General features: G+C 43.3%; 1 protein-coding gene across 1 annotated transcript in view; it reads right to left on the bottom strand.

The window, feature by feature from the left end:
- ATRNL1 (attractin like 1) overlaps positions 1-12816 on the bottom strand; it is a 1808663-nt gene that overhangs the window by 1259670 nt on the left and 536177 nt on the right. The window contains exon 8 of the mRNA XM_086919594.1: positions 2690-2945. Coding sequence (XP_086775720.1) covers positions 2690-2945 — 256 coding nt within the window. The remainder of the gene's footprint in view (positions 1-2689; positions 2946-12816) is intronic.

The raw sequence follows: 12816 nt of genomic DNA, 5'->3' as shown, positions 1-12816 counted from the left end.
ACCCAACCATGTGCCAACATCGCACAGCATTCGTGCTTCAGACCTGCAATGCAGTCGACGTGGTTTCAGTGCTGAAAACAAATGTCAGCTGATAAATGCTCTACTGTGAGTCAGTGCAGTATTTCAAATGGACAGTTTGGGCAGCTTTAAAAACTAGGGCCTGATTAAAATATTGGCGGTAAGGATACTCCGTCGCAACGTTGACAGGATCCTTACTGCCAAGATGATGGTCTACTTACCAAATTTAGATGCAGACAGATCGCAGGTGTAACCACAGCAGAGTCTACGCTGTCTCCGGCATGGTTACACTCCTCCGATGACCCTTTCGTCATCGGGCCATCGGAGACTGACCTCTATGTCTGCCCACCTAGTTCAGATGTGCTCAGATACAGGTCTTTTTTCACTGCCCATCGCCGCTAGGAAAACTCTGGTGGTAAGGGGCAGGGAATACTGTATAATGACCCCCTCGTCTTTGGAGAACCACCACGGGGGGGCACTTTTTTATTTTCCAAAAGAAAATTTCACTTCTGGACTTTGTTTTTGAAAATAAATACATTTAATGAATGTCTCCGTCATGTTGACAGAGCCATGCGTCAAACTTTAATAGCATTGACAGGAAATGCTGTGACGATGGTTCCTGCGATGCTTTAGAAATGACCACCTACTTGGCAGTCATTTCTAAATTTGGTGGACGGAGTGGTCTCTGCCTGATGGACCTTACTTCCTCTGAAAGGCCAATGGAGATCACTCAATCCGCAAAAATTAAATCAGCTATTTAGATCAGTTGCGGTCCTACACTTGCAAGGCAAGTAACGCAAGAGGGTTTGGTAGGACTTACAAGAAGGAGCCCCTTCACATACCATACTCACATACCATACTCAAGAACATAGCACAGCAGCTCTAGGTGACAACGCATGTACCACTGTAATTCTCGGGTACCATTCACCTGCACACTTCGACACTCTTTTCTGAAAGAGTCAGTGGTGTGCTCATTGCATTAGTAGAGTGCCATCAGGGCCATTTCAGCAAATGCTATATTGTTGAATTCTCCCAAGAAAAGTCAAAGCAACTGTTTTGTGAATTAAGCTGTTTGAGGAGCTCGAAATGTGCACTGCTAGGCAGCTACACACCAATAGTACCTTGTTTCTCAGCTATAGCCTCAATGTGATTGAAATAATTCTCTTTAAACAGGCCTCAAATTTCATAGCACACAAACATAAGATAAATAAAAAAAAACTACTAACTTAACATTCCATGGGGTACTTCGGAAACTGTCACTAACATAACACTGACCTCATGATCTGTTCCCACAATCCCAAGTCCAGGACTTAAGGGCATTGTGTCTGAGGCTCAACCTACTGCCAACCTTCTCCTGCCTCTCTGACGTTCATAAGAAGATGTCAAGGTGGAAGGAAAAGAAGTAGCACCAACCGAAGCTCTGTCAGCAAAGAAAGACATTGGGCCGAATTCACAGAATGCATTTAGAAATCTAACACATGACGTACACGCCTACGCTTCAAGCAAATGTCCAACTACCATGGAAATCACTAAGGATTTCATAGCTCCTCTTGGAAATTTGCGACAGTCATAGATTCCATACAAAGTAGTGGAATTATTTTATCATTCTTAATGAGCATTTGTAGAGCACACAATCCTATGAATTCCGCGTTACATGAAAAGAGATTACGTTTATGTAAAACTCTTAATTTTAATTTGTACTTTGAAAACAGTTCTATCGACTTGGAAATCATTTTACCCCATGTAGAAAAACCTACTTCCAAACACACTTGACCATTCTCCAAAACAAACTTAACTCCATCGGTGCGGTGCAGATTTACACTGTGCGCTGACCATCATAAATTCCCATTGTTGATGACGAGCTCAGCTCGTCATGAGTGTACGAGAGGTGTACCTCATGACGAGCTGAGCTCGTCATGAGCATCGAAGGGGTTAACAGAACCATGGAAGTAGGAACTCGTTGACAGAAGTTAACTCCATTCACAAGAAATTCATCTACTGAACTCTCTCCATCGAACACAGTCTCAAATTAGACATTTGGGTGACTCATTTTTTTTATTTGCCTGTCAACAGTACCATCAGCACCAAAATATGCCCGAAATATTGACAATGCTCTAATACAGTGAACTCTGACACCTTCAAACACATGTTTGTAACACTTTTGGTTTTAACTTGCTGTTACATGCTTCTCAGGAAAGCACTTGTCAATGGTCCGAAGTGGCATAATGAAATATATAGATGCAATAACAAATTTAATTATACAGTTTTAACTGGGGCTTGGATGGTAGGGAAATCATTAAAGCAAGAAGTGATGTATTAGTGGGGGTGATATTAAAAAAGATTAACAGATCTGCAACTGCCCGTCACACATGCTGGATTAGTGCTGTGTTTTATCGATAACATGAGGCTGTAAAATATGTTGGATTATGGGACTGTTAACCATTATGCTGTTAAAATAGTTTAAACTACTATAGTCCATAGGGCAACTTGTCTTCCTGGTGCAGACATTGTTCCTGATCACAATGTAGAGGGATACATGACACACAGGTGTCACTGCCTGTCTGCCCAATGGGAATTGGCTTGACCAAACACAACCAAGGCTGGGACACAACCTGATATGAACCCAATAGGAACGAAATGGCCTATGAGTGGCTATTAGAAATGTACTCACTGATATAGTACTCCTGCACGCTGCTGATGTAGCCGTACACTGAGGAGTAGCCGAAGATTATCACCATTATCACCTCCTTGTTCTCCAGCTCAACCATGTGGGCTGTGTGCCCCTCCACTGCATAACGTTGTCCATGCATTACGACGGTTGGCGTCCGAGTGCTCCACGACTGGCTGGGGATATCAAAAACCCAGAGCTCATCCGTCACATTGCCTCCGTTGGCTTCGATTTTGCCTCCATACATGTAGATGTCATCCTGTTAGAAATTGAATACAGCGACAGTGGACGTTATTATTGTAATAAATACAACAGTGAAAGTGAGCTTGTATAAAACCTTGAGATTCAAGCCAAAGTATAGGGTTCAGTTTGTAACCCCCAGTAAATACGGACAATCTCAACTGTATTGGCTTAACATTGAAGAAATGTATATACTTGGAATACAGATTACATTTTCCCCCTAACAATCTACATTGAAATTTCAAACATTGCTTACTTCTATAGACTATTACACAAATCCTTATACTGTGCTAATTACCAGTCACCTAACAACATGTTGTGGGTTAATTCTATTGGTTCAGAAATACAAATGTACCTATTTCCTTCACTAAAAGGTATCCTGTTCCTTTTCCTAATTACAAGAGTATGTATTTCTCTTTGAAATAATTTGTCACAGTGGATTTTCCCAGTCAAGACACTTTCAAGTAAATTCTCAGGCACCTTATTTCCAGTTGATTAAGCCTATTGAGTTATCTTTTTCTGGTTGCAAACATTTGTTGGAAGGAACAGAACAAATTATCTAAGAACCTATTGACCAAAACAACTTACAGCACTTCTAATTCTGCATTGTCCAAAACAACTTTTAAAAAACTAGTTACTGCCAATCTCCCAATTTATTTAATTAATTGTTTTATAGAGCGCAAACTTGACCCGCTAGGGTATCAGAGCGCCTTACAGGGAAACATAGCAGTGTACAATAGGCATGGAATCACAAAGTATACAAAAGGTAAAGAGGGGTTGGGGTGCTGGATACATTAGGGGTAGAGGACACGTATGTACAGTTTACATTATAAGTTACTCAAGATAAGGCCCCAGGTTTCTTGATGAGGTAGCTCGGTACTCCGAAGGGAGGCGCTAGTTGGTAGTTGGTCAGGGTCTCTTTGTTGGTAGGAGGCAACATTTAGGAGAAGAATTTACCCATAAGGAAGGTTTTGGCCTCTTTTTTGAAACGTGCCAGAGAAGGGATTCTTCTGATGGCGGGCGGGAGAGAGTTCCATATTCTTGGAGCGGCTCCAGAGAAAGCCTGATTGAAAGTTTTTTTTCTGGAATCGTGCAGGTTGGAGTAAGAGGTCTCTGGCGGACCTGGAGTTTCTGATTCCGCCCGATACCACAAGTTTCTGTGCAAGATAAGCAGGGGAGTTTGAGTATAAAGCCTTGTGTGTGATACAAGCCAGTTTGAGTTGTATTATGGCCTGGAGGGGAAGCTATTTCAAAGCGATCAGGTGTGGAGAGATATGGTTGAATTTTTTTGAGCTTGTAAGAAGTCTGGCAGCAGCATTAAGGCAGGCTTTTAAGGGTGCCAGGGAGATCTTGGGAAACCTGAGGGAGTAGAACAGCCATACTCCAGTCTGGAGATTACTAGTGCTTGCACTGTACTTATTGAGTCGGCAGTGTCGAGGAAGGATTTCAGTTTCATAGGGTGGCTCAAGTGGAATCTGGCTGCTTTGGCCATCGAGTTGATGTGGTCTCTCATGTTCAAATTGCAGTCAAGGGATATTCCCAGAGATTTTGCTGAGTCCACGATGGTCGGTGGGCAATCTAAGGCTGTGATAGCCTTGATCCATATCTGCATCTCGGGATTGGTTTTTGGAGAGGAAATTAGGAGAAATTCCCGTTTTCTTTGCGTTGAGTTTAAGTTGATTGGAGGTGAGCTAATGGATGGTTGATTTCAGGGCCTCATTCAGGGAGAGGATCTCCTCGAGAGAAGAGGCTTTGATGTAGAGCTGAGTGTCGTCAGCATACATATAGTAGGAGATATTCGCTGAGCGTAGTACTTCGGCAAGTGGTTCAAGGTAAAGGTTGAAGAGGGTAGGGGACAGGGTTGATCCTTGAGGGACTCGGACCTTGACCGGAGAGGGGGCAGATAGGTTGCCATTGATTAGGAATCGCTGCGATCGGTATTGGAGGAAGGATCTAAACCATTCTAGAACAGAACCATCCAAACCCATCTGAGTTTGAGGCGTTCAAGTAGTTTTTCGTGGTTGACCGTGTCGAAGGCCAATAATAGATCTGATAGAGGATTAGAAGACACGTTTTCCCTTGGTCCCGGGCTTGGAGGGCATTATCAACAATGTGGAGCATGGTCGTTTCAGTACTGTGCTCAGGGCTATATCCAGATTGGAAGTCATAGAGAAGGTGGAAGTTGTTGATGTGCTGACTTAGTTGCTGTTGTACACACTTCTCCAACATTTTATCTAGTAGGGGAATGTTGGAGATAGGTCTGAAGTTGTCGGGGAAGGCTGGATCCAGCGACAGCTTTTTTTCATAATTGGCCGGCTTTCAGAGAGTCAGGAATGGAACTTGTTGCAGTCAAGCTAGGAATAATGGACTGGACGACGGCTGCTAGGCAGTTGGAGGGGAGCGGGTCGTTGAAATGGTTATTCGGGTATAGGGACAATAGGATTTTAGAGACGGAGTCTTCGTCATAGAGATTGAAGTCAGTCCAGAGTGCTTGATTTTTAGGTGAAGTCTGTGGGTCATCGTTCTTTTTCAGGACAAGCCAGAACCTAAGCTAATACTAAAAACTTAAAAACAATCTTCAACAAGATTCCAAAACTCTTTGACTTTCATCAAAAGATTACCAACAAGTTTCCGAGAAAAACAAGAAACAATTTGCATCAAATTTCAGTTGTGAGTGCTTGGGAATCAGTCTGGGTTGATTTAGTTACGCTTAACAGCCTGATGCTCTACTGATAGTGTTAGAGATAATAAACAAAGCAGGTAAAAACATCCCAAACCTAAAATGTACTATATACAAAGTGGGCCATTAAGAAATATGATGCCACCAGATTCCCATAAACCTAACAAAGGTATTGGTTCTCTACAAAATAAATACATGGAAGATATCACTCAACAAAGAAAAATCCAGGGCATTACGGACATTTTTGCAGGGTTATGTAGCATTATGCTAGAAGACTCATGATTGTAGAGAGAAATTTGTTATTGGTACAGAGGGAGGTATACACACAGAACTGTCCACATTGACTTTCAGAAGAGTTTTTTAAAAATGTCTTTATTGTTTTACCAAATAACGCAACAATCGTCTTCTTGTTATAAATCGGATATCCTATATCACATTTCAACATATACAGTATGACCATTGGCCTAATGTACTAAGAATTCTTATGTTCCCAACTGTAAAGAAATAAACAAATGCCCCCTCCCCGTTTGCCCCCCCAACCAGCGGCTTTAATCCAGTGTTAGGTATGTTTACATGGTAGACTTCATTTCTCAGGAGTCACCACGTGTTTGACCTCAGTTTGTCCATTTTCAGAAGAGTTGAGATAGAATAAGAATATGCTATACAGACACATAGAAAAATAATTTGGCACCACAGCATTTTTATTTTACCCATTGCTCGATACCTTTCTCTTTCCCCAATTCCACAGATTCTCTGCATCAGAAAACCATAATAAAGTGAATACTGGAAATTATTGTGATAATATATTTAGTGAAAATACTACCACTACATGCAAGGTGTTGGATTTCTCCTTTAAATATTGACCAACTGCTTAGCTGAAGTTAAGGCAACTAGAAAGAATACCTTCAAAGGGGTGAGAATATAATTTATACCGCTGACAGGGTCTCAAAAGCGAAAGATAAATATCTTCAGTAATCAATGACATATTCTTCAACAAATATCTAACCGCCAAACGATTCATGGAAACCCCCAATGATTTAAAATTGTAAATTGCTTTTCCCAATTGAAAACCTCTACTGAAGAAACTGTAAAATCAGATGGGTGTCATGCTCACAGCAATGAAACCAGTTTTGTGATTATATTCCAGTGATGGTCAGACATCCCAGGCTATTAACCCAAAAGAAGGCTGGAAGAAGTTGGCAAAATCACACTAAAATCCTACGTTTTTCAAGACAAACCCTCGACCTCAATCATGACAGATGTCTGAGCTAAGAGGACAATGCATTTGGCTGGACTGAAGAAAACAGGAAAATCCATTCAAGACCTGAGGAATGCTGCAGCAGGATGGAAAAAAATCAAGCGGTTATTAGCCACAATTAAATTACTACAACCACATGTGATTCATTCTTCCTGATAGAATGCAGCAGCCTGTAGCTGAAAGACAAAAGAGGAATAAAGGATTTTCAGAGGCAAATGAGCGACCTAAATATTTCGAACTCCTCATCCTGGAATAGGCATCCAGCCCAGGGAAGTACAGCAATGTTCAGGTCAGCAAAAATATCCAACCGAGGAGATGCAAAACTCTCACACAGGCCTACAATTCACAAGAGTCAAACCTCTTTAAAGGATTAAATCATTCTACTCAAACTATCTACCTATGGCTGTTTTTTATCCCATAACTGGGCTCCACTATCAGACTGGAGGTGAGCTTGGCCCAGAGCTCAGATTGAAATGCCAAAGTGGACACTGCAACATTGAACATGTCCTCTTTATTTATTTATGGTTTGGCAACCACATCTTTGGCTGAACTACCGCCACTTTCCCCTGGGGCAAAGAAAGGCACAAAGTTTCCATATTTGCTGGTTTTGGATCCAATTGGACAAGTCTACCAAAATCAACGGCATACAACAGCCTCCCCACCAAAAAAACAGTTTCTCATCAAGCCAAAAACCCTAGTATATTTTGCAAGCACCAGAGCAGTCAGTAGAAGAAAACCCCTCAGAGAGATTTGGCGGATGCAACTACCTCTGCAGGTCCTTTCTGAGGTCTGCAAAGGCTGGGATCAGGTACCCATAGTCTTGCATCTTTAGGTAGCAAATCAGAAGGGATGAGATACAAGACAGAACAATGCACACACCTAAAATGTCATGTAGATTGAAATAAATCTGACGTGGGTCACCTACCATGTCACTCTTAGAACAAAAGCTCACACCAGGGCACACAAATTATTTCTGGAGCAGAATTGAGAAACAATGTCTCAATTTGTCACCCCTTCCGGCTGGGGGGGGATAGCAGGGGTGTAACACAAGCCCCAGCAGGCCCCGCGTTCCGGGGGGGCCCGTGTACCAGGGAGCCCCTTCGCGCAGCCAGCATTTACTAGCTACCTCGCTGCGGTCTCTATATAATAAATGAAATGGTGCGCACGTCTCCGCATCTGCGTGGACACTGGTACACTTTGTCATGCGCATTGAGCAATTAAAAGTGCGCGTGAGGAGGTGAGGCATTCCTGAGACGACCGAAGGAATGTGCGGCTGCCGGCCGTAATTGAACTATTGCTAGCCCCTGAGTGGCCGCTTGGATGTACGAGGTCTCGTGCTCCTGGTGAATCACAACATCTCTGTTAAGGTAATCCCCAACTGGGGCGCAAGGCTTTTATCGAACGCCTGTCAGCCGTTGCTCAAAAACTAAACAGTGCCAGTACTTTCCGTTAAATGTATTTTAGAAGTGCCCGAGAAGTGCAGGTTCTCTCCATTTTGAATTAAAGAGGTTCCCGCCCGTTTAAAGCATTTCTTCCAGCCGATTAAAGTGGTACTTTAATTCTCCCAAAAAGAATCTGAGCGTCCACAAGGTCTGCACTAACCCCAACCCCTCAAACAGACATTTGTTTCCTTTGGCTGGAGTAAAAAAGGCCTACTATGTGGATGGAGATTCTAAAAGTACACAGATGACATCCATCCAGCAGGTGGTTCAAAAGGAAAGAGGCTGGGGCCTAGTACCCACGGATCAGTGCGCGCTGCTGCTGGCTGGGTGCACAAGAGTACACAAGCAGCCTCTGAATGAATCTAAAGGCTGTGATGTGGTCGGACGTGTTTTCAGAGGGGGTGGGGCATGGGCACATCAATCTTCATGTTTTTCAATTATGCGCATCATTGTCGTCTTATAGACATTATCCCCGATACCCCTCAATTGCAGGCAGGTTCTGGCAAAGACTGAAGTGTTTTTATCAGTGACTGCAAATGTTAAATGTCGTATACTTGTAAAGCGCACAGCAGCCCCAGCAAAGGGGCGTCCCGGCGCTGTATACCGCTGGGGAACCCATCCTGGCTTTCCCTGTGAGATTGTCCCTCCTGGGCATCTCCAAGGTGAAGACAAGCATCCCCGGCGCTGATGGGGCCGTTAGTAGAGATTAAGCAAGCAATTGCCCAGAGTTGCTGAGTGGGATCCATGGTTGGAGTAGGTACCAAGGCGAGAATTATCGAGTCCGCTGACCATGGCCCAAGACCCTGCCGCGTCGGGAATCGAACCCTGGTCCCGGGCCGACCTCTGCTTCCGGGGCTGCGCCTCTAACAAGTGAGCCACACCACTCCATTGCAAGAAGAGGCCAGTGAGGAGTTGTGACGAAGTAACTATTTACTGAATGTTGAACCCGGGGTTTCGGTCAGTACCACTCCAGTGATTTATATGAGCTTGGCTTTAAGTAGGCCGTTGTCTTCTACAGCAGAGGCCAGTCAAAGCAAAGCACCACCTGGCTCTCTGCTTTTGATGGCCTTCCCAAAGAATACTGCATTATTTCGCGTCTTTAAAGGTGAAAACACATTTCTGAAGTTGTGTTTAGCAAAACATCCTTCGTGTTGGGGCTTCTGCCTCCCATTCACCTTGTAGACAGAAGGCACCACAGCAGAGCTCGGTTTCATAGTATGCAGTGCCAGGGCTTTCTTAGTTCAAACTCCTGCTGGGCCCATAACAAAAGTCCAATTGAGGTGTCATCAGGCCTCCTTTTGTTGGAGTCTCCTGGCTGGCAGCATTCAGGAACGTCACACCTAGAGGCAAATTCAGCGGAGGGAAAACAAAGGCTCACACCTTGTTAGCACTTTACACATACTTAAGAGAGGCAGCTTTTCACTTTGTTCAGGCTGTGTTTAGGAGATATGCATGAACTGTAAGAATGTCAGATGTGTTGATCTTTCCCAGTATTTACATAAAATAAATAGCATTTATATAGTGCTTACTACCCCTGAGGGGATGTATGTCGTTACAACGCATACTTTTACAACGCATACCTTTACAACACATTTTTTACACCGCAACATCCATTACAACGTATTCCATTACAACGCATGCCATTACAACTAATTCGTTGAAACTACCTTTACAACGCATTCCACTACAACGCATACTACATTTACAACGCATACCATTACAACGCATACCATTACATTGCATTTATGGTAAGTATTGGATAGTGTAGGGTTAAAAATTACTATTCTAACTCCAGGGGGTGCAACAGTAGGGTAAGTGTTGGATAGTGTAGAGGTAAAAATTACTATTCTAACTCCAGGGGGTGCAACAGTAGGGTAAGTATTGGATAGTGTAGGGGTAAAAATTACTATTCTAACTCCAGGGGGTGCAACAGTAGGGTAAGTGTTGGATAGTGTAGGTATGCGTTGTAATGGTATGCGTTGTAATGACTGCGTTGTAATGACATGCGTTGTAGTGGTATGCGTTGTAGTGACATTCGTTGTAATGGTTGCGTTGTAATGGCATGCGTTGTAATGGATGTTGCGTTGTAAAAGTTTCATTGTAAAGGTAGTGCGTTGTAAAAGTTGTGTTGTAAGTGTTGTTTCCCCCCTGAGGAGGCGTTGTAATAATTTAAATATTACTATTTTTTATTGTAAAGCACTATAGTTAGAATAGGTTTACGCTGACAAAAGGCAACACCATTTTATATGTAGCTTACAAAAGTGCAAATCTCCTGCCTAAATTAGGAGGGATTCCCTGTATACTGGAAATGTGCTTTAATGTACTCATGATAGACATGTTAAACATATATGTGAGGGCTTAAGATCTGATGTCACTTGTTATGATGCAACTTCCTGTGCTGTCACGCGCGGTGATGTCACTCACCGTGATCTCACACGCCATGATGTCACACTGACCACCATGCACTCACACCATTCACCCGCTTACCCTGCACTCACAGCGATCACAATGCACTCACACTGACCACCATACATTCACGCCATTTGCTCGCTCCCCCTGCACTCACAGTGATCACTCTGCACTCACAATGCACTTGCACTTTTCACCCTGTACCTCACCCTGCAGTCACACAAACACACTACTCACCTTTCACTCACCTGTCCCCTCACTGCTCAATCTGCAATCTCACTCAAACAAGCCCATCACTAACCATGTATTCTTTTGTCCCACTCTGCACTTACATTGGCACCCAAGTTCATATGGTCACCTCACTCACCCTGCAGTCACGCCTCTTACTCTACTCTCACACTGTTGCATCGCTCACCATGCACTCACATGGGCACTTCTGCCACCTACAAAAGCAGAGGGTTAATGTGTCTGCTACAAAGAACGTGTACCATGCAGATCACAGAACTGAGTGTCAGTAGTGCCATGAAAAAAGGAAATGTTGGTCAGAAAGGTGCTATAGTGAGATGAGGTGCATTGTTGGTGAGTGGGAGTCAGGGAATTCATGGAGAGGGAGGAAATGTGGGAGGGGGCACCAAAGAAAACTTGTACCATGTGCGACCAGTGCTAGGGACTGCCCTGGCTGGGAGTGGTAGCCCCTCTGAAGTTCGGGTCCAGTTGTGCCTCTGGTTTCAATCCCTCAGACAACTCAGGACTTTAGTTCTCGCTTTCCTGATTTGTTATCTAACGCTTAGGTTGGCGATGGCCACTGGGGAAGCAAGGGGAAAAGCCAATCCGTGAATAGGCACAGGTGTGCCACCCCCAGTGCCACACCCATTTGATCTCTATCATATAGATATGTCTATCTCTGGACATTATATGGTATTTCCCGCGTTTTGAACCATGAGTGAAAGCTCACAGAGTTGAATATGGACTTTGATTTTTTTTAGCACACTGCTATGCTAATACAGAATTGTCAACCATGTTAAAAATAACGAGTTGTTAGAAAAAGTATATTTTTTGTAGACCACAGTGTTTATAATGTGAGGGCACATAAGTCTCTTACTCCTCCCAGTATTGATGTTAATTGTTCACCGAATTTGCAATATTCATCTCCATTTTTGAAGATCAGGAATTCATCTTCACAATAACCTCTCTGTGGAAAGAAAGATGTGTCCATCACTCTGCATAACCAACCCCTTCATATAGTTTGCTTTACTCCCTTCTAAAATTCTATTGCCTTCATCAGCAAAGAGAAAGGAAGGTGATCGGGAATCTTACTTTTCCCTTTAACTAAGCACGTTATCATCTCCAGCTTTACTCTGAACATCCTAAAAGACTTCAATATAGACTTGCTCAGACGGAGAGCTGTTATATGGGAATGGAGTGTATTGGAAAAATGAAGTGTGCGCATAGTTTAAAAGCAGCCTACAACTAGCGACTATTTGTTTGAAATCGTTTACCACTTGAGCAGAATTGGATGCTCCTAACTAAAAAGTACATGCCTTCGCTTTTTCGCGAACCAACGTGAGGGGCTGAAAGACATCTTTTCAAAATATTTAAGTGTGTGGGTTTTGGTGCCCCTTTGCCTGCAGGACTGTCTCTGGCCACCCTGTTACTTCCATTTACATGCCCACCATTTCATGATGGGCTGATATCTTCCCTCACACTTCCTTTCACGAGCAGTAAATTCTCAGCTCCTGTTCCATGCCACGGCCAAGGCCTTATTCTAAGTACTCTGCCACGTATCATGTTTGTCGAGCCATATCCTTGGAATCACCTCTTGCCAGGGCCTCCTTTACTTTCCCCAAGTCACAATTGCTGTCTCTTAAGTTGGCATTAAAGGCAGATGCCATCCAGAGACGTTTTAAGGCATGGGCAAAATCGGCTCCGGCACCTTTATGCACAAATAAAAGGGGCATGGTTTGACTGGACGAGTTTGATGTTTATGCTGCTAAATTGTATTGCTTTATCAGGTACTTTGAAATATTTATGCCTTCATGCACAAACAAAAGGGGAATTAGTTTTACTAAATAGGTTTGACTTAGGTATGCTGTTGCTTGCT

This window comes from Lissotriton vulgaris, chromosome 5, assembly GCF_964263255.1.
Source record: "Lissotriton vulgaris chromosome 5, aLisVul1.2, whole genome shotgun sequence".
Lineage (NCBI taxonomy): Eukaryota > Metazoa > Chordata > Amphibia > Caudata > Salamandridae > Lissotriton > Lissotriton vulgaris.
This window is presented reverse-complemented; position numbering and strand designations above follow the sequence as displayed.